General features: G+C 42.7%; 1 protein-coding gene and 1 long non-coding RNA gene across 2 annotated transcripts; both read left to right on the forward strand.

Annotated features, from left to right (window-relative positions):
- The first annotated feature begins 4,199 nt into the window (after nt 1–4,199).
- Nucleotides 4,200–6,031, forward strand: LOC133391552 (uncharacterized). Its single transcript, XR_009765043.1, has 3 exons — nt 4,200–4,625; nt 4,688–5,340; nt 5,512–6,031. It is a non-coding gene; the product is annotated as an uncharacterized LOC133391552 (long non-coding RNA).
- Nucleotides 6,032–18,094: 12,063 nt separating this feature from the next.
- LOC133391667 (uncharacterized) lies at nt 18,095–20,780 on the forward strand. The gene is made up of 4 exons (XM_061647279.1): nt 18,095–18,572; nt 18,642–19,059; nt 19,174–19,481; nt 19,537–20,780. The coding sequence occupies exons 1-4, from the start codon at nt 18,392–18,394 to the stop codon at nt 20,724–20,726; spliced, it is 2,097 nt and encodes a 698-aa protein (XP_061503263.1). The 5' UTR covers nt 18,095–18,391; the 3' UTR covers nt 20,727–20,780.
- Nucleotides 20,781–21,019: the final 239 nt, after the last annotated feature.

Genomic DNA, 21,019 nt, shown 5'->3' on the forward strand with positions numbered 1-21,019 from the left:
CGGTTCTGCTAGCTGGTTAAATGATCCCGCATCCTACATATATTGCCAGACTCATTTTGCTGATCCAAACGTTTATGTATGAACTCTCGTAAGCAGTGCACATGCAAGGATGCCGCGAGCGTTGCCTTTCTGTGAAAAATTCACAAACCCGCGACAATCACGGTTGCCTCTGATTTAGTTCTAAAACTGAGAAGTTGTTTTAGAACAAAGAGCTCGCAAAAAATTGTCGCGGAAGATTTTGTGGGTCGTCTAGAAGCAGTGTGACAGAAAGTAGCCCAATTTTGCAAACAGAGCTACTTGCCTAGCGCAATTATTCTGCTGCACCAAATAGAATCAAATTATCCAGTTTGTTCCAGCCAGATTAATGCCAAACTAAAAGAAAAATAAAATTGAGCACAATTCAACTTGTTTTTTATGTTTTTTTTTTAACAAAAAACAAGCAGGTTGACTGGGTAAACTGAGCTACTTTGATCTACTCGGTGTCAAATTTATCACTGCTTCTAGACGACCAACTTTTGTACAGCGACAATTTTTGGCGACAATTTTTTGACAGGTCTTTGTTCTAAACCTGCTGTCAAAACCTATCGTTTTTAGTACACATCCGGCAGCCCGCGAGTGTCGCAGAGTTGTGAAAATTTCACAAAATCTCTATTCATTTTTTGCGCGTAACGTCAGTTTGGAAAAGTTGCCTGTGGTTGTGCCGAACAATATGAATAAATATACTGTAAGTACACGAAACAAACAATCAAAACAATATCAATAAGTGGACTTTGTTTATTTACTCGTTTGTTTCGTTTTTAGGGTGCAAACATGTCTCAGGAAGACTCTTTGTTCTTCATTCAGCAAGTACAAATGCGTGAATGCTTATGGAACCGACGTGATATACACTATAAAAATAAAATAAAACAGGCCGACGCATGGGCTTCAATTGGAGAATTAATGGGAAAAGATCCATTTGAGCTGTGGCAGAAGTGGCAATCTCTGCAAAGCTCGTTCCGACACTTCAAGGGTGTTTACAAAAGCAGCGAACAAACGGGATCTGGTAAGTAAATTATGTGTGATAAAGAAATAGGTTACGTTACTATAGGCTAAACAAAACAATCGAGCACCTGGAACACCATACTTGGCAGTACTGTGAATTTCAGTAAAATCCTAATCGCTATACTTTTTTTTCAATCGAAACCGATCCAATGGACGGTTCCATTGCATGTTCTTGCACCTGGCCGGCTGCTCTATCGATTTAAGTGTATCACAAACCGTTATGGTAATTCTATTCTAACCTACTAACAGTATGGAAAAGTGGGACAAATAGCTTAATTGTATTAAGCGAAAAACTCGTGGCTGCCCCCGTACCGTTACCCGGCACACGGATTCCCACCGGATGCTTCCTCCAGACGCAGCTTCCCGCCCTTCAGTAGTTGATCGGTCTCGCATTCCTCCCTCTCGTCGTCCAGGTCGAACGATTTGAAACTAAAGCTGGGAACGTAGCTGTACTTGGAGCATATACTATGACGTCTCCTAGGCATCAAAGGATAAGGAAAGGATGCACACCATTTCGCATAATGTATCAAAATGATAGAAACAATGTTTTAATGAAATAAGCAATTTCTATTCAGCTTCCTAGACGATGTTTAAAACTAATATTATTATTTTATTTTATTTTAGCTGCGCAACCCAATAGAAAAAAATGGTTTGCATATGATGCAATGAGTTTCATGTCGGTGACCAACGAATGTGGAACTACAGTAGATACGTTGGTATGTATATAAAATCAATCTGGTATTTATTTTAAAAAAGAAGGCAGATCTAAGCAGAGAGAGCTTTTTCATAGGTTAACGCAAAGTCCATATAATACAGAGGTCGATGCATAGCTCGATTTTGGTCCACCATTTTGAAAGCTTATTTTTGACAGTTAGATGAAAAAGCGTTCACAAACGATTCCAAACAACCATACACTTTTTAGGGCTAATTGTGCATTTTGTGCTCAAGACTTAGTTTAACTATACATTTCTTTCTCATGAGTAGTTTTTTCAGTAATTCATCACTTAAAAATGACCACAATCAGAAATCTGGCCTCTTAGCTTTGACCCTCTTGAGCTGCACAAGATTTCGTCGTAATTTCGGGCGCTGATCTTGTTGTAATTGATAATTTCACTATAATTATATCTTTTCTTGATATTCGTCAACTTTTTAAAGTACAATATTACAAACAAACGATGTAAAAATGGCCGAAAATGCTTTCAGACCACTGCTTGCACAACAACTAAAACCTCAATGTATGCTACGATGAAACCATTGAAGCTTTTTCATCCAGCTGTCAAAACTTTCCCACGCTTTTTGATCAAATGTTCTGGACGACTCGACCTCTGTATTATATAGACTTTGGGTTAACGGACAGGCTGAATCGTTCTAGATATGCTCATACTTTTACACTTACATTTCACGGTGTGATGTTATCCTTTCTCCCTCTCCATTCGTCGTAACTAAGCAGGCGGATTGGTAGTATTTGCTACGGGTAAACGATCCGAATGAGGCTATGTCCGAAATCACGACGGGTATGTTCTTAAGGCGAGGAATCGTTTATCTTATTGGTATACACTTGCTGTATGTTGTGAATTTATATATTTATTTTATTACTCAAGTAGGGACAGTCCAGCAAAGAGGCGTAAGGGAATAGTAGCCCGTGTTGGTACTATGATATCTATTGAACGCACGGCACGTTATGAAAAATATTACAACTCGGAATAAATTCCAATAAACCCCAAAAAGATCCTTCGAAAATAATATCAATGTATTTTTTAGATAATTCTGACTAAACTACTTTCGTTCATTGAGAAAATCCTATAAGTCCTTGTAAACGAACATTTGCGGTACATACACACTACTTTTTTATTGTTCTTCAGTGTACAATCGGACGCTTTTTCTTCTTCAGATTACATACTTATCTTTTTCATACCTGTACATAACTGCCAAGAACTTCGATTAAAGCATCGCAAACCTCTGGGATAAACGTAGATATTGTTTGTGCCGAAACCTATTGGATGATCAATATACAAGTATTAGTTGTTGGTTATAAGATTCATTTTACGGAACCCGCAGTTGATGCGAGGCAATCGGAATGGATTCCCATCTGTGGGTGCCACGAGTGTACCCGTAGGTTCGGTTAATCCAAAAAATGTAAACAATGAAAATCGAAAACAAGTAAATTTAGTTGTGGTAGTCACTCCGATGGATGCAAGAAAGCATGATCGACTTGCATTCTAACTGTTGGTTTGCAGTAACTGAACCTTTAGGGTCTCTGGAAAGGCTTCAGCAATATTCTTGATTGCAGTTGTACAGAATTGCCAGCGAACGAAGCGTCTACGTTGCTAGACGATTTCAATATATTTTGATGTCTTTCATGTTGTCAACAACATTAGACCATTGACTAACGGATGTCTCCAACCCGGCAGGTGCAGGTTGATCCGGAAGTCAGTAAATATCTACTTATATAAACATGTTAATAGCTAAATACTTACGTTGAATGTATACTCCAAACTTCTATAATTGTCCCCAGTTGCCAAAAATCTTATTAGTTATTAGTTATTATCAAACGTTCTCTAGCACTTATAGCATTTCTCATCTCCGTATCTTTTTTTTTGCAATCTTAGGAGTGATTAGAGCCAGTAAATAATCAAAATCTTCTCTTGAAAGTCGAAGGAAATTCACGACGGTGTTATCCAATTCTTCTTCTAATATTTTGTTGTACTTATGACTTGCATCTTCATTTCTACCTCGTAGAATAGGTCGCATCCACAACCGCTTTTGGGGTTGTCTCAGTTGCAGTATATGCAACCGAATAAAATTGGTCCATGCAGCTGTATATCCCAGCAAAACATTTGTTCGATTCATTTTCCTGCTGAGTATATTTTAAATTAGGAAAACTTATACAACATTTCATTAGATGAGTTGTGTCTACCTTATATCTGCTTATACCGAACAATCAATTCAAGATTGAAAAAACAGCTTCATCACAAGTGAATACAATTTGACAGCTCCAACACAATTTGCGACATTTGCTTTCTAGACGTCCATATAAAATTTCGGCGACATTTTCGATTTTGACAGCAGGTTTAGAACAAAGATCTGTCAAAAAAAATTGTCGCCGAAAATTGTCGCGGTACTAAAGTTGGTCGTCTAGAAGCAGTGTATCAATGCAATTCACCAAAAACGTGAGCGAAATTGTCGCAAAAAACGTTGTCGCTTTAAGTCTATTTAAACGGTTACGGGTTTCAATCATAATATGCCATTCTATTAAGTCACTAATATTAAGATGTGTCGTACAAATTTGGAAATTAAAAAACAGGCTATGAGCAGCCTGGTCTCCATACACCTTGGGCTTGGAACGATTGTTGTTGATGTGTGTTTAATATTTACATTTCAAGAGGCATAGCAAGCGGAAAACGGTTTGGTTTGTTATTCGAAGCTAGGAGATAAAATTGCAAACGGTTTGTGTTTCATACCATTTAACATATCAGCAAGTCAAACTACACGTAGAATGGAATCGAAGTAACGGCTTCAAATTTTGGAACCATGCACCAGCGTTGGATGCTGGTGTCATACTTAGCACTCATACTTAATTCATGGTACGTTTTGCTTCTTTCTTTCACTCGATTGATTGATAAACATTATTATTTGCTATTTTTAGCAACGGTTTATAATGTAATAAGCTCGCGTGAAGTTTTTCCAGCTTAGTTAGATTGCGTTTCAACAGCTTCTACCGTGTGATGTAGCTGTTTCTCCGAGTGTTGACGGTTTCAAAGGATACCCGCTCGCTGTCGGTTACTAACCAACGCTGGATGTATACAGGAGTGCATTGCCACGATTACGACGGTGCAGGCCATTTGACGTGCCGGCTGATTCTCTGACCGATCCAGTTTTGACTACCACATTTGCTCGCTTTGATGTCACCATGCTGTTGCATGCCATCGCCGAGATAAGCATCTACTTGGCTGTGAATCCACTGGATTCGATATCGCGTATAATGAACCCAATACATCACCGACGCTGAGCATTATAACATTTACCGTGGCGTGCACCGGATCCTGTAGAACTACAGGACGCTCCAGGAAATAATTCCCATCCTGACAATGAATGAGCTGTTCGTAGTGTTGCACATAGTGCATTGTGCTAGCACTTTTCGCACAGTTTGGTCTACGAGAACGGTGCGCTTTTTGTGCTCTTAACGTGCTATGCGCTTTGAGTTTTTGAGCCCTGTCCGCTCTTTGAGCACTTGAGGTTTGGTCTCCATTTTTTCCACGTCCACGTAAAACTTTCCGCACAGTCGCGTACTTTAGGGCGGTGGCAACGCTTTTTCGCATGCGATTTTATCGGACGGCCTGTCAAATTTTTATATGGGACTTGACAGATAACGTCGGACGACGAAATCGCACGTCCGACGTTATCTGTCAAATCCCATATAAATCTCGTCCGATAAAATCGCATCCGATGAGCGTTGCCACCGCCCTTAAGCGCTGTGTTGTAATGCGCGCATAATATGATGTGCTATGCGCATGATGCGCCGTTTCTAGCGTTTCGAATTACAGGCGTTTCAGGTCACAGAAGTGTTCACGGGCTATGCCGGCAAGCTGGTGAACAAAGAGAACATTATCAAGGTTTACACCATGCTCATGAACGGCAAACTCGACCAACTGACGGAGATTGCCTTTTGGTCATGGTCGGTACGATCGAGAATTTTGGCAAAACGAAGTAAAGCGTCTGGCCAAGGAACCGGCCTAAGAATCCGGTCGACTCAAAAAGATAAAGTAGGCAGTTTTCCAGTAGTTGCGTCGGCGTTCGAATTCGGTTGGAAAACGATAAAGCAGAGCTCCTCGGATGTGAACTCACTTCAGTGGCACCTCCTCATTCACTGTGCTGTTAGTGTAATAATTTTAATCGAATCGATGATATTCTTAGCATACGAGGCGTGTAATTTGTTAGTTTCTCCATAGTGCAAATATAAAAAGATGTTTTATAGATGGATGAAATGGTAGATAGTTTTTGTTTTTGTTGCGGGCGCTAGCAGCGCCGCACGACATTGGTACTCTGGGTTGTCGTGACCGTGCGACAACTGTCAGACGTTTCGGTGTCAGCGATCGGGAGGCTGCGATCGTGCGCGAAAGCCGATCGTGCTTCTCTTCGGGGTTCAGCAGCGAGGGAACACAGACGTGCCGCGGACAGCTATTTTTAGCGTGTTAGCTTTAAGCAGTTTTTGTAATATATGTTTTGTAAAGTTTAAACGTTGTGTCCGAAGTTTTAATCGGCCTCCGTCCCATATCACCCCAACACCGGACGTAACAACTGGCGACGAGAAAAGGCAACAGAAGGAAGACCCATACAGCATCGTGAAGGAAACCGCCATCGCAACAGAAGGAAGCTTCACACAGCATCGTGAAGAAAAGCGCCATCGCGCAAAACACTCACCGCCTTGCAGCAGAAACCGCTATCAGTAGCGCGGTTTATCCATCTCAAAAATGGAACCGAACGCAATGGAGTTCGAAGTGGAAGAGAATCTCAGGCGTCTCTCCCAACCAAGGCAAAATTTAACTAATCACAGTATTGGAACTGTTTTTCAGCCAAACAGTGCCACGGCCGGCCCAAGCGACACAAATGCAACCATCATGCAGATGATGAAACTGATGCAGCAGCAGATGGCTCATCAGCAGGAGCTGCTAACCAGGCTTACGCAGCGCTCCACACCCGGCCTAAGCAGTGAATCACCAGTAGAAACAACGCTGGATTTCATTGCGCGACAAATCAGTGAGTACAAATATGAACCCGAAGAAAACAGAACGTTTACCGCGTGGTACGCACGTTATGAGGAGCTTTTTGAGAAAGATGCTTTACACATAGAGGATGCAGCTAAGGTTAGGGTGCTTCTGAGGAAGCTAAGTACAAGTGAACACGAGCGTTACATGAACTTTGTGCTACCCAAGCATCCCGGAGATTTTTCGTTTGCGGAAACGGTGACCAAACTGAAAGCGTTATTTAGTGCGAAAGAGACAATTTTAAGCAAGCGTTACAAGTGTCTGAAAATAGTGAAAACTCAAGCGGAAGACTTTATGTCGTATGCGTGTAGGGTTAACCGTGCGTGTGAGGATTTTGAATTGAAAGCTATGACGGAAAATCAACTAAAGGCATTAGTATTCGTGTGTGGTCTCAAGAACGAAAATGATTTAGAGTACCGAACGCGGTTATTAAATATGATCGAAAAGCACGCAGAAATTTCCCTGGAACAATTATCTACCGAATGTCAAGGCATAATTAATTTGCACGCAGATAGCGCAATGATTGAAGACAGTGCAAATAGAAAGGTAGCTGCGATAAGAAAATGGCCGTCAGTAAACTCGAAATTTCTGCCAAAAGCAAATGGCAATCAGCAACGATTTCAAAATGGTAGTCAGCAACGTTTCCAAAATGGTACTCAGCAACGTTTTCAAAATGGTAGTCAGCAACGTTTGCAAAATGGAGGAGGTCCATCAGGCATCAAACCATAAACCCCATGCTGGTATTGTGGTATACAGCACTGGGTGCGTGATTGTACATTCAAATATCACAAGTGCAAGCAATGCGGAACAGTAGGTCACAAGGAAGGATTTTGCAGAAATCGAAAGAGCCCTCAGAAAACAATCTATTCTAATGCACACGTAAGGGTGGTGCGCGTGAATGCGTGTTGCATAACGAAACAAAGAAAATACGTGACAGTGTGCGTGAACGGAAGGTCGTTACAGTTACAATTGGATACTGCTTCTGATATAACGGTAATAGGACAGCAGTCCTGGAGACAGATAGGCGAACCGCAATTGAATAGGCCAACAGTGAAGGCACTAACAGCAGCAGGCAGCAGCGAATTTTGAACTATACGGAGAGTTCTCGGCGAATATCATAATTCATGGTGTTGAACGTTTTGCAGTAATTCGGGTGGCAAAAGCAGATGTAAAGCTGTTAGGTGCAGATGTTATCGAACTTTTCGAGTTGTGGTCCGTGCCAATGAATGTATTTTGCAACAATATCAGTAATAATTCAGCAAAGATGACGATGATAAGTCTCCAAAGGCAGTTTCCAGAAGTTTTCAATGGAACAGGAGTATGTAAAAAAGTTCAGGTGCAATTAAAGCTTCGAGATGATATTACCCCTGTTTTTCGACCCAAAAGGCCAGTGGCCTATGCTATGAGAGAGGTAGTCGAAAAGGAATTAGATAGACTTGAGCAAAACGGTGTGATTACTCCCATTAACTATTGTTGAACGTTTTGCAGTAATTCGGGTGGCAAAAGCAGATGTAAAGCTGTTAGGTGCAGATGTTATCGAACTTTTCGAGTTGTGGTCCGTGCCAATGAATGTATTTTGCAACAATATCAGTAATAATTCAGCAAAGATGACGATGATAAGTCTCCAAAGGCAGTTTCCAGAAGTTTTCAATGGAACAGGAGTATGTAAAAAAGTTCAGGTGCAATTAAAGCTTCGAGATGATATTACCCCTGTTTTTCGACCCAAAAGGCCAGTGGCCTATGCTATGAGAGAGGTAGTCGAAAAGGAATTAGATAGACTTGAGCAAAACGGTGTGATTACTCCCATTAACCTGTTGTGGTTGTGCGGAAATCCAACGGAAAGATACGTATATGCGGTGATTACTCGACAGGTTTAAATCAGGCACTTCAAGCACACGAGTATCCCCTTCCAATTCCGGAGGAAATTTTTACCAAACTGGCACAATGCAATATTTTTACAACCATAGACCTTTCTGATGCTTTTGCACAAGTCTCAGTAGAAGAACAATATAGGCCAGTACTGAGCATAAATACACATCGTGGCTTATACCAATACAACCGCCTTCCGCCAGGAATAAAGGTAGCCCCTGCAATATTCCAACAGCTTATAGATACAACCCAAATAGCCAGCTCGTACTTTATAGCTGATTTGGGGCTGTTTAACGAAAAATCGTTCCAATGTCGTACTTTGTGGCTGATTAAGAGATAGACGGCACTTTGCGGAACTATGGAGCTTTTTAACAGGCACATGGTACTCTTTGGAACTTTGCGGCTGATTAACACTATGTGTAGGATTCATGATGGAACTTTAAGGCTTGTTAAGAACGTGTACCGAACTTGGTGGAACTTCATAGCTTTTTAATGCATGACATCGGTACAAGGTGGGTCTTGTCAAAGTGTCAAAGACAGACGCCGCCAATCATCTCATTGCTGCTGTACAAGTTAGATTAGTTCTTTGAAGAAGGGATTTTGAAGGAAGTGATGTGATTGTACAGTAAATTGTGATACGTTTCGTGTAATTTATGAATATTAAGGGTTTAAAAATATACACATGTACACAAACAAAACAAATCCTGTTGTTTATTTAATCGATGACGCTTGCTTGAAAATAAAACACAAAGAAAAATAATCCCCAGCACCGTAGCTTAAGGAAGCTGCTTAGGCGCTATTTAGAAGGACCGCCTGGAACTTTGATGCTGTTTATCTACTGCAAAAGGCGAATTAGAGCAGCGATCTTTAGCGTGCCAAAATGAGCTGCTTAAGCAATTCTGGCTATTTGGGAATGATAGCAGGCATGGTAAAGGTATGCGGGTACATGGATGATTTGATAGTTGGAGGTGTGACACAAGAAGAACACGACACGAATGTGAAAGAAGTTTTAAGCCGCATTAAGGAATACGGATTCACAATCCGAGCGGATAAATGTGTATTTGGCATGAAGCAAATCCGATATCTTGGTCACATTATAGATGGAAAAGGTATTCGTCCAGACCCGGCAAAGATCGAAGCAATTTTAAACCTACCACCGTCAACAGATATATCAGGGCTTCGTTCGTTTATTGGAGCTGATCAATCTTACGATTTCGGATAATGTTCTTTCGCGTTTCGGTGTAACTTTTTCTAGCGTTTTACAGGGTTTTCAATGATATTATTGACGTGTTCAGCGAGTTGTTGATTCGTTCGGGCATATAATTGACACTTTCAGCGAGATATTGAATTGTTCGGAAGCAGGCGTTGACAAGTTCGGCGTTGACCCCAAAATTTTTGGTTCAAAGAAGGGAATCCCAGTGTACACAGCTAACAGATTACAAAGATTTGCCCTTACATTACAACTATATGATTTCGATATTGATTACGTTCGCACTGATCATTTTGGAGATGCTGATTTATTATCAAGATTAATCAAAAAGCGAAATCAGCCGGAGGAGGAGTATATCGTAGCAAGTATTGAGTTGGAAAAAGATATACGATCAGTTGCCGTGAGCTCGTTATGTACGCTTCCATTAAACTTCAGAGATGTTGCAAACGCCACTCAAACAGACAAATTATTACGAAAAGTATATCAGTATATTCAGCAAGGTTGGCCAGAAAATAATACTTTTGGGTTGGAGTTTGCTCGATATTACAGCAGAAAAGATGCACTCTCCATAGTGGATGGAAGTATTTTATTTGGTGAAAGGCTTGTTATTCCACAGAATCTGCAAAAGAGATGTCTAGAGCAGTTTCACCAAGGGCATCCGGGAGTGCACCGAATGAAGGCGTTGGCACGCAGTTATGTATATTGGCCCACCTTAGATAAAGACATTGCTGAATGTGTGGGTACGTGCTCATCTTGTGCAGCTGCAGCCAAGTCACCTCCACACGAGGTTCCATTGCCTTGGGAGAAAACAATAGTACCATGGCAGAGAGTCCATGTGGACTACGCAGGTCCCATTGACGGGGATCATTTTCTAATTGTTGTGGATGCTCACACAAAATGGCCTGAGATAGTTAAAACAAATAGTATCACAACTGCAGCAACGGTAGCTATACTAAGAGGTATATTCGCTAGGTTTGGAATGCCAACTACATTAGTCACAGATAACGGAACACAATTTACAAGCGAAGCATTTCATGATTTTTGCACAGCGCATGGAGTACATCATATAAGAACAGCACCATTTCATCCGCAATCGAACGGTCAAGCCGAGCGTTTTGTCGATACATTCAAGAGAGCACTAGTGAAAATCAGGAACGGAGACACGTCTCTGCAAGAAGCAATTGATATATTCTTATTGGCTTATAGAACCACACCAAACGCACAATTACAAGAATGCAAAACGCCAGCAGAAGCAATGTTTGGAAGAAGATTAAGAACAAGTTTCGAACTGTTGCGCCCACCAACAAAATCCCAGTACAGATCATTCGATACAGAGCTAAGAGCATTTACAATTAACGATCCAGTGTATGTAAAGGTGTACAAGCGGAATTCGTGGAGTTGGACTCCAGCAGTAATTATCAAACGATGCGGAAACGTTATGTATTTAGTCAAAACCAATACGCAACAAAGAGTATTAAGAAGCCATGTAAATCAGATGCGTAAAAGGGTCATAGCGGGTGCTCGTCAAGCAGTAGGCACGTTGGCGAGTCGCATGCCATTAAACGTCCTGTTGGATACTTGGGGTCTATCCACATCATCGTCTGTACCATCATCATCTTCGTCACCTAAGTCATCATCTTCGTCATCTAAGTCATCGTCTTCGTCATCTACATCCTCGCCTGCTTCTTGGCTGTCGGCACAGTCATCATCATCATCATCATCATCGATGCCAGAACAGACAGTAGAGAATCGTCATCAGCACCAGGACAACTTCATCCCTCCAGAGCAGAGTACAGCAGAACAGATACCGCCACCTCGCCGCTCCTCTAGGCCTAGAAGAGTTCCGCGAAGGTTTGACTCCTATCAATTATCCTAAAGGGGGAGATGTTGCGGGCGCTAGCAGCGCCGCACGACATTGGTACTCTGGGTTGTCGTGACCGTGCGACAACTGTCAGACGTTTCGGTGTCAGCGATCGGGAGGCTGCGATCGTGCGCGAAAGCCGATCGTGCTTCTCTTCGGGGTTCAGCAGCGAGGGAACACAGACGTGCCGCGGACAGTTATTTTTAGCGTGTTAGCTTTAAGCAGTTTTTGTAATATATGTTTTGTAAAGTTTAAACGTTGTGTCCGGAGTTTTAATCGGCCTCCGTCCCATATCACCCCAACACCGGACGTAACAGTTTTACATCCTGGTTTTATTATTTTCATATCCGAAAGCACTAACTCTAGACAAAGCCAAAAAATTCCTGCACCTTTCATAATCCACCTTTGGCGCAATTGACACCGCGCACGGGTACGGATTTTCTAACGGGCACGGCATGCTGACACCTAGCGTCTATCCACTGCCACCAACAACAGCCCGTGTATCCGCCCCCGGAGATCATCATTAACATAGGATTCCCGTTACCATCGAACAGCGTAAAATTGGTCATCTGGACAAGAAACTTAGGTAATGTCCGCTAAAAGTCGTACTGACTCTTCTTCCAAATCGCCTGAAATTCCAGTGCCGGCTGTTTGTGGGTCTAAGTGTTTTTCTAGAGTAATTAATAAATACATTATGAAGCGGTAATCTTTGCATGTGCACTGCTTACGAGAGTTCATACACAAACGTTTGGATCAGCAAAATGAGTCTGGCAATATATGTAGGATGCGGGATCATTTAACCAACTAGCAGAACCGACTACTGCTTGTACTCATATGCACATGGCTAATAAAACACCACTCGCCCGCGCCACGTATATTCTAAGTCTATCGCTATAATAAAATACCAAAAAATCACGACAAACTGATTGACCAGGAGTTGGTTACCAAAATATCACCAATCAGATCAGACGTCACAACGACCATGTGCGTCTTACCACTGATCATCGCACATGTGTACGTGAACCGAAATAAATTTCATTTCAATCACGAGTGCTCGTGATAGAACCAGTGACATTTCGAAATTGATCACAGACAAACAAAGTCACGTCAAAGTTGTTATGGCCCAACCTGCCTAACACATTAGGCCACTCACCGACGACAGGCAAGGGTCTTCGTGTGATGTGTGAGTGTAGGAGGTCGGGTCTCTCGGGAGAATGAGAGGGCATCAAGCGGGAACCGAGCGGCGGTCGGGCACTCGGTACGGGCCGGCAGAAGGGCAACGACATTATCAGTGAATACACGGTTTTTACCTACATCGTAAGCTTAAACCCTTCCCGCGTTGTTGGCCGTTGTTGAGTAGCGCAACATATCACAACAGTGGCGACGAGAGTAAAAGAAAAGAGAGACTATTTTATTCCAAACAAGTATTTATTTCTTTTATCGAACCCGACGAATTTTAATTTGCGTGCTATTTGTTAAAAGTGTGTCGTTTATGGAACTCTAAGTGTTTTATATTGTGTGTATCGCGCTAATAAGACGGGACAATTTCGCGTAAGCGTAGAAGGATGTTAAATCCGGACGAAATGATGGAGGATGAAGAACATCGACGTTTATCGCAAAATTGGGGAAACGCGGGTTTTAGCAACGGGCAGCAGCAACAGCAACAGCTATTGCCAAACAGTGCAGCGTTACCAGCTCAGCCACAGTCGCAGAACATGGCCGGAGCGCCATCGCAGCAAGGTGCATCGACCTCGAGCCCGGACGCTGGGCTTTCGCAGATGATTCAACTATTGCAGCAGCAAATGAGTCAGCAACAACAGCTTATGACGCAAATATTGCAATATCAACAGCAACCGACAGCACAGTTGCTACAGCATCCACAGCAGCCACAGCATCCACAGCCTCCGCAACAAAGTTCGACACCGACAAACCCCGAGCTTATCCTCGAAGCTTTAGCAAGCAATATAAGTGAATTCCGGTATGATGCAGAGTCGGGAGCAACATTTAAGGCATGGTTTGAGCGGTATGAAGATCTGTTTCTACGGGACGCTTCCCGACTCGACGACGGTGCAAAAGTAAGGCTCCTAGGACGTAAGCTGGGCACCGTAGAACATGCACGTTATACCAGTTTTATTTTACCCCGCGCACCCCGTGACATGTCATTCGATGAGACAGTTGAAAAATTAACGGCGCTTTTCGGCAGAACAGAGTCTCTACTAAGCAAACGCTACAAGTGTATGCAGATAGCTAAATCGTGCAAAGAAGATCTGCTCACGTTTGCTTGCCGTGTGAATAGGGCGTGTGTCGATTTTGAGTTCGCTGGGATGAATGAGGAGCAATTTAAGTGCCTTATCCTGGTGTGCGGGCTTAAGGAAGAAATCGATACCGACATGCGCAATCGGCTGCTTGCCCGCATTGAGGAGAAGAATGACGTTACATTGGAGCAACTATCGGCGGAATGCCAGCGTATAACTAATATAAAGGTGGATAGCGCGTTGATCGCTAATGATCACGGAGAACGAGTGTTTGCGGTGAAAAACGGTGGCCAAAGATCGCATCAACAGCAGTTTTATCGGCAGCAGTACCAACCTTTCGGTCAACAAACTCAGACACATCCCAGAGGAAACACCATGTATTTACAAAAGCCAACGAATGCGTGCTGGTCGTGCGGTGGTCCCCATTGGAAGAGAGAATGTCCATATAAGTCACACGTATGCACGGATTGCGGGAGATATGGACATCGGGAAGGATATTGTGAAAGAGCAAATCGATTTCAGCGTCAGGACAACAAGAGAGGGAGCACACAAGTTGCAACGCGAGTCGTAAACGTAAATGTGTGCAACGTAGAAGCAAGGCGGAAATATGTGAACGTGTTGATAAATGGAACACCTGTTAAGCTGCAGCTCGATACGGCGTCCGATATCACAGTGATCAGCGAGGGGCTATGGAGGGATGTCGGACAGCCTCCTTTGATGGCAGCAACAGTAAAAGCGAAGACAGCCTCGCAAAATTATCTGCAACTAAAGGGTGAGTTTGATGCATCAATAACCATCGCTTCTAGAACTCAACAGGCAACAATCCGAGTCGCACGGGCCAACCTTTTCCTGCTGGGAGCGGACGTGGTGGAAGCTTTTGAGCTCGGATCAATCCCGATGGACCAGTTTTGTAGTAACATCGATGCGGTGAGTACACCTGAGTCAGTATGGGAGAAGCGTTTTCCGACAGTTTTCAAGGGCATGGGGCTTTGTTTAAAATCGCGCATAAAATTGGAAATAAAAGAGGGCAGTCACCCTGTATTTCGTCCTAAGCGCCCCGTGGCTTATGCAATGCTACAGACTGTCGATGAAGAACTGGACCGTTTGGAAGCCCTGAAAGTCATTACTCCCGTGGATTACTCGGATTGGGCTGCCCCTATAGTGGTTGTACGGAAGGCAAATGGAAAAATCAGGATTTGCGGTGATTACTCGACAGGGCTGAATGACATCCTACGACCACATGAGTACCCGCTTCCACTGCCAGAGGACATTTTTGCTAAGTTAGCCCGATGCCAAATTTTCAGTAAGATTGATCTCTCCGATGCTTTTCTTCAGGTGCAGATTGATGAAAAATTTCGCCCGCTGCTAACAATAAATACCCATCGTGGGCTATACCACTACAACCGTCTACCGCCCGGCATAAAAATAGCCCCAGCAGCATTTCAACAACTGATTGATACCATGTTGGCAGGAATAACAGGAGTTTGCGGCTATATGGATGATCTCATAATTGGAGGCATGTCAGATAAAGATCATGATAATACGCTAAATCTTGTACTAAAACGAATTGAGGAATTTGGTTTCACATTACGACCTGACAAATGTGTGTTTAAAATGTGTCAGATTAAATATCTCGGGCATGTAATCGATGGCAGGGGAATACGTCCTGACCCTGAAAAGATTAGCGCTATACAGAATTTACCAGCCCCACCGATATTGCCGGAGTTAGATCTTTCCTAGGGGCAATTAATTATTATGGAAAATTTGTTCCAATGATGCGCGATCTAAGATTCCCCCTTGATAATCTTCTAAAGAACGAAAAACAATTTAAATGGACAACAGAATGCGAAGCAGCTTTCAAGAAATTTAAAGAAATACTGTCATCAGAGCTGCTATTAACACAATACGATCCTACGGCAGAAATAATTGTATCAGCAGACGCTTCATCCGTTGGAATCGGAGCTACTATTAGCCATAAATTTCCAGATGGAAGCGTTAAGGTTATACAGCATGCTTCACGAGCGCTGACCAAGGCGGAGTTTAATTACAGTCAGATTGATCGCGAAGGCTTGGCCCTCGTTTATGCAGTTACCAAGTTTCATAAGATGCTATACGGCCGTCATTTCAGACTCCAAACAGACCACCGTCCCCTGCTCCGGATTTTTGGCTCGAAGAAAGGCATTCCCGTCTATACAGCTACCAGATTGCAGCGATTTGCCCTGACCATGCAGCTGTACGACTTTTCTATTGAGTACGTGCAATCAGGACATTTCGGGAATGCAGACATCCTCTCGCGGCTTATAAGAAACCACGTGAAACCGGAACGCGAATACGTAATCGCCAGCCTTAGCTTGGAGGAAGATGTAAGGTCAGTAGCAGTGAATGCAATAATTAATTCCTCTCCTCTTTGTTTTAGAGACGTAGAACAAAGTACGCAATCGGATTCTTTGCTGCGAGAGGTTTATCGTTATATACAAGAAGGCTGGCCGCGTGAGACTAGCTACGGCTCGGAATTAGCGCGTTTCCATGACCACAAAGAGGCACTATCGACGGTTGAAGGGTGCATTTTGTTCGGGGAGAGGCTGGTTATACCCGCAGACCTGCGAACACAGTGCTTGGAACAGCTCCACCGTGGTCATCCAGGAATCCAACGGATGAAATCGCTTGCGCGAAGTTATGTGTACTGGCCACTGATGGACAATGAAATAGTACAGTACGTAGCTACTTGTGAACTATGCGCAGCGGCTGCCAAGTCACCACCTCAAGCAATACCAGCACCGTGGCCGAAACCTTCCGGCCCTTGGCAACGACTACATGTGGACTACGCTGGGCCAATCCAGGACGCCTACTTCCTAGTAGTGGTGGACGCGTTTTCCAAGTGGCCAGAAATTATAAAAACTTCCACAACTACTACACGAGCTACAGTTGCCATATTACGAGGATTATTTGCACGTTTCGGAATGCCCCTTACAATTGTGAGTGACAATGGGCCGCAATTCACAAGTGATGCATTTAAGGAATTCTGTGAGAGCCGCGGCATTCAACATATAACTACGTCACCATTTCATCCGCAGTCCAACGGACAGGCAGAGCGGTTTGTAGACACCCTAAAGCGCGCATTAAGAAAGATACAAACAGGAGACATGTCTATAGATGAGGCGCTGGACACTTTTCTGCAGTCTTATCGTACCACGCCTAATCCGGCGCTTGAGGGGAATGAAACGCCAGGGGAATTGATGGTTAAGTTTCCCGTAAGAACCCACCTCGATCTTTTGCGCCCGCCAACTGTAATTGAAAGGGAAACTAATATCGTTTATGGAGGATTTATGCCAGGTGACGCTGTTTTAACAAAAGTGTATGGGCGGAATTCATGGAGATGGATATCGGCTGAAGTGATAAGTAAGTTGGGGAACGTCATGTATCAACTAAAAGGGTCAGATGGCAGAATGCTCCGAAGACATCAAAACCAAATGCGGAAGCGAGCATCGAAGGACATCCCTCAGATACTGCAGCCAGGTAGCGAATCCATTCAACTACCCATTGATGTTATACTGGATGAATGGAAACTTCCGTTGGTGAGCGATGAATTACCACTAACCGATACGTCAGGAGGATCGTGCTCGGACCCTCTCCCTCAACCACTCTCCCCGGAGCGGACGGCACCCCCGGAGACCAGTACTACCATGTTACGTTCACCTCGTCGGTCTTCAAGGAATAGAAGACCCCCGCGATGGTTCGACGCGTTCGTGTTTTAAAGGGGGAGATGTTATGGCCCAACCTGCCTAACACATTAGGCCACTCACCGACGACAGGCAAGGGTCTTCGTGTGATGTGTGAGTGTAGGAGGTCGGGTCTCTCGGGAGAATGAGAGGGCATCAAGCGGGAACCGAGCGGCGGTCGGGCACTCGGTACGGGCCGGCAGAAGGGCAACGACATTATCAGTGAATACACGGTTTTTACCTACATCGTAAGCTTAAACCCTTCCCGCGTTGTTGGCCGTTGTTGAGTAGCGCAACATATCACAACAAAAGTGACCGACCAAGAGGTGGTTGCTGCAATGTCACCAATCTGGTCACACGTCACAACGACTACACCAGCAGCACCGAAGCTGTCAAAACACAGATTTGTGAGCCTTTCTGTCTGAAACAGTGTCGAAATCCAACAAAATCATACACTTTTCAGAGCTTTGTGCAAAGTCCGATAGGTGACGCTACTGAGAAACTTGGCAGCAAGGGAAGAGGGAGAATATGTTTGGAAGAGAAGAAGGAAAAAATCAAAACATTTTTCGTAGCGTCTTTTGCATGTTTGTGGTTCGCAGCTTCGTGGCGTCTTTCGCAGCATTTTAGCAACCTTGTACGCATTTGTGTTGATATTTAAGTTAGTTTTCTTTATGAAAATGGACTCAAATGAGAAAAAACTCTCGGTTATAAACAAATTGTGTGGCAAAAATCGCCATTTACAGGCTCTGCGTAAGTCTGGCGTTTTATACCGAAGAGCCGCAAAACTGTTAAAGCAGTATAAAGAATCGGTGGAAGATATTGTGAATGTGGTATCGCCATCAGAACTACAAGGTAAGTATTCTAATGTAACAGCTATTAAGTTTACAGTTCTATAATTAGCATTTCTTGTTGGCTTTGTAGCAGCGTCGGCTTCACCGGAGCTGTTCGATGGCGAGAATACCGATATGGCATCATCAGTTGATCCCGAACTCATGCTTTTTCAAGAAACTCAGGATTTGGAACTGAACCTAAGTGAATCGGAAGATGAAGCATCGATGGACGACGATCAGGACATAGCATCTGAGGACGATGAAAACGATCCTGACTACACCAAAATGACAAGCGAAGAGGGCTTACGGTATTGGGCGCTAGCTCGATCAGAATCGCACGCATCTTTAAAAAGTTTGTTAAAATATCTTCGAGCCAACACAGATCTCCGTGTGCCTAAAGATCCAAGGACATTGCTGCGGACACGACGAAATCCTGCTATCCTTTCGTCCATAGGAAATGGCAAATTTTGGTATAATGGAATACGCCACTGCTTGACAAGTGAAATGCGGTAAGTAAATTTACATTGCTTATGAATACGAATATATGCATTTGTTTAGAAGGCTCCCGAAAAGCTGATGTGAGAATACTAAGTAATAATTTAAATAACCTTCTCTTTTAAAAGAAAACATACTGCAGTGCCACAGACGCTTCAGTACGATCTTAACATCGATGGCCTTCCTCTTCATACGCGATCTAAAACACAGTTCTGGCCAATTTTGTTGAAGATTGTTGACCAGCCGGATTGGCCAGTGATGATCGTGGCTATCTATTGCGGACCAACAAAACCGGAAAGTAATGAGCTTTATCTGCGGCAGCTAGTCGATGAGATAAATTTATTATCGAGCACTGGACTGATGGTGGGAGAAAATGCCATCACGTTAAAATTACGAGCCATCATCGCAGATACACCAGCACGAGCTTTCATTAAAGGTAAAATATAAGCATTTATGACAGGTAAAATTTTCTAAATGTTGTTTCTTTGCAGGTGTCCAAGGTCATACTGGAAGACACTCCTGTTTAAAATGTTGCTGTGAAGGAGAATCGGTGTCACAACGAATGGTCTTTTTGGATACGTCTGCGGCAAAGCGCACTCACAAAGGATTTTTAGATGGAGATTATATTCTGCATTGTACGGGGTCTACGCCGTTGATTGATTTGGACGAATTTGACATCATTCTGGATATGATTGTTGTTGATCGTCTCCATCAAATAGACATTGGTCTTACAAAAAAACTACTTCACATTTGGTACATGGGAGTGTTAAAAGAATGGAAAAGATGGAATCGCCAGCAACGTGAAGAATTTAAACAAAGACTCCTAAAACAAAAACTCCCCTTTGAAACGAACCAAAAAATGCGCCCGATTGACGACCTAGCATATTGGAAAGGATCAGATTGCAAAACGTTTCTCCATTACGTGGCTCCCGTAGTATTGGAAGGATTGTTGAGTGAGCAGGAATATAAGCATTTTATGCTTTATTTCTGTGCTATAACGATATTTTCATCGACCGAACATAAAGAACACTGGAAAGCTGCTGGTACTATGCTAAAAACTTTTGTAGAAACATTTGCCGATGTATATCATAAAAAAGCTGTTACGTCCAATGTACATAGTCTAATCCACCTCGAAGAAGAAGTAGAGCGGTTTGGTCCTCTGGACTATCACTCAACATATGCATATGAACGCAAGCTAGGAAATATAAAAAACAGGCTCATTAGAATTAACTATAGATGTTTAGAACAGGCAATTCGTAGAATATCGGAATTTGAAAATTTTACAGGAGCTCAACAAAACGATCAACCATTTCGTCAGCCGTTTTATACGCAAAGAGGGCAAACTATTACTATGAATGTGAGGAAAAATTTAAAGCTGCGAAATGATGATGTCAACGATTTATTTATGACCAACAAAAACGTAATTTTAAAATTTGTTTCAGTAAGACAAGAGCAGGATAAGTTGATGATAGTTGGAAAAATGTTTTCCCGTATTTTCGAATATTTTGACGAGCACATTTCTTCCACAAAGCTACATATATACTCTGTTTATAAAGATGATTTGAAAAATGACGAGGTTTTATTAGAATGCTCCGATGTCAAACTTAAATTTGCTAGAACTATCAAAGAAGCTGATGGAAATATGGTATTATTTCCATTATTAAATACACTCAATGACTAATACAAAATAACTTGATGAGTGAATAATAAAAACTATTATAACTTGTTAACAAAACATCGATTTCATTTATTTTGTACTGCATTGTATTGTATATATAAGAGTTCTAAGATATCACATGAATTAAGAGGCGAAATTCAATGAAGTGTAAAGTCAAAGGCTTTTAAACCTCAATTAAACTTAAAGATTCCTCAACTATTCGTTTGGTTGCATTCCTGCCGGCTTAGATAGTATGTAGCGTATCTCAATTTAAGGATGAAGAAATCTGCAACTTCACGGTCTCCTACTTTGGAAAG

This window comes from Anopheles gambiae, chromosome 2 (genome assembly GCF_943734735.2).
Source record: "Anopheles gambiae chromosome 2, idAnoGambNW_F1_1, whole genome shotgun sequence".
In the NCBI taxonomy this organism is placed as follows: domain Eukaryota; kingdom Metazoa; phylum Arthropoda; class Insecta; order Diptera; family Culicidae; genus Anopheles; species Anopheles gambiae.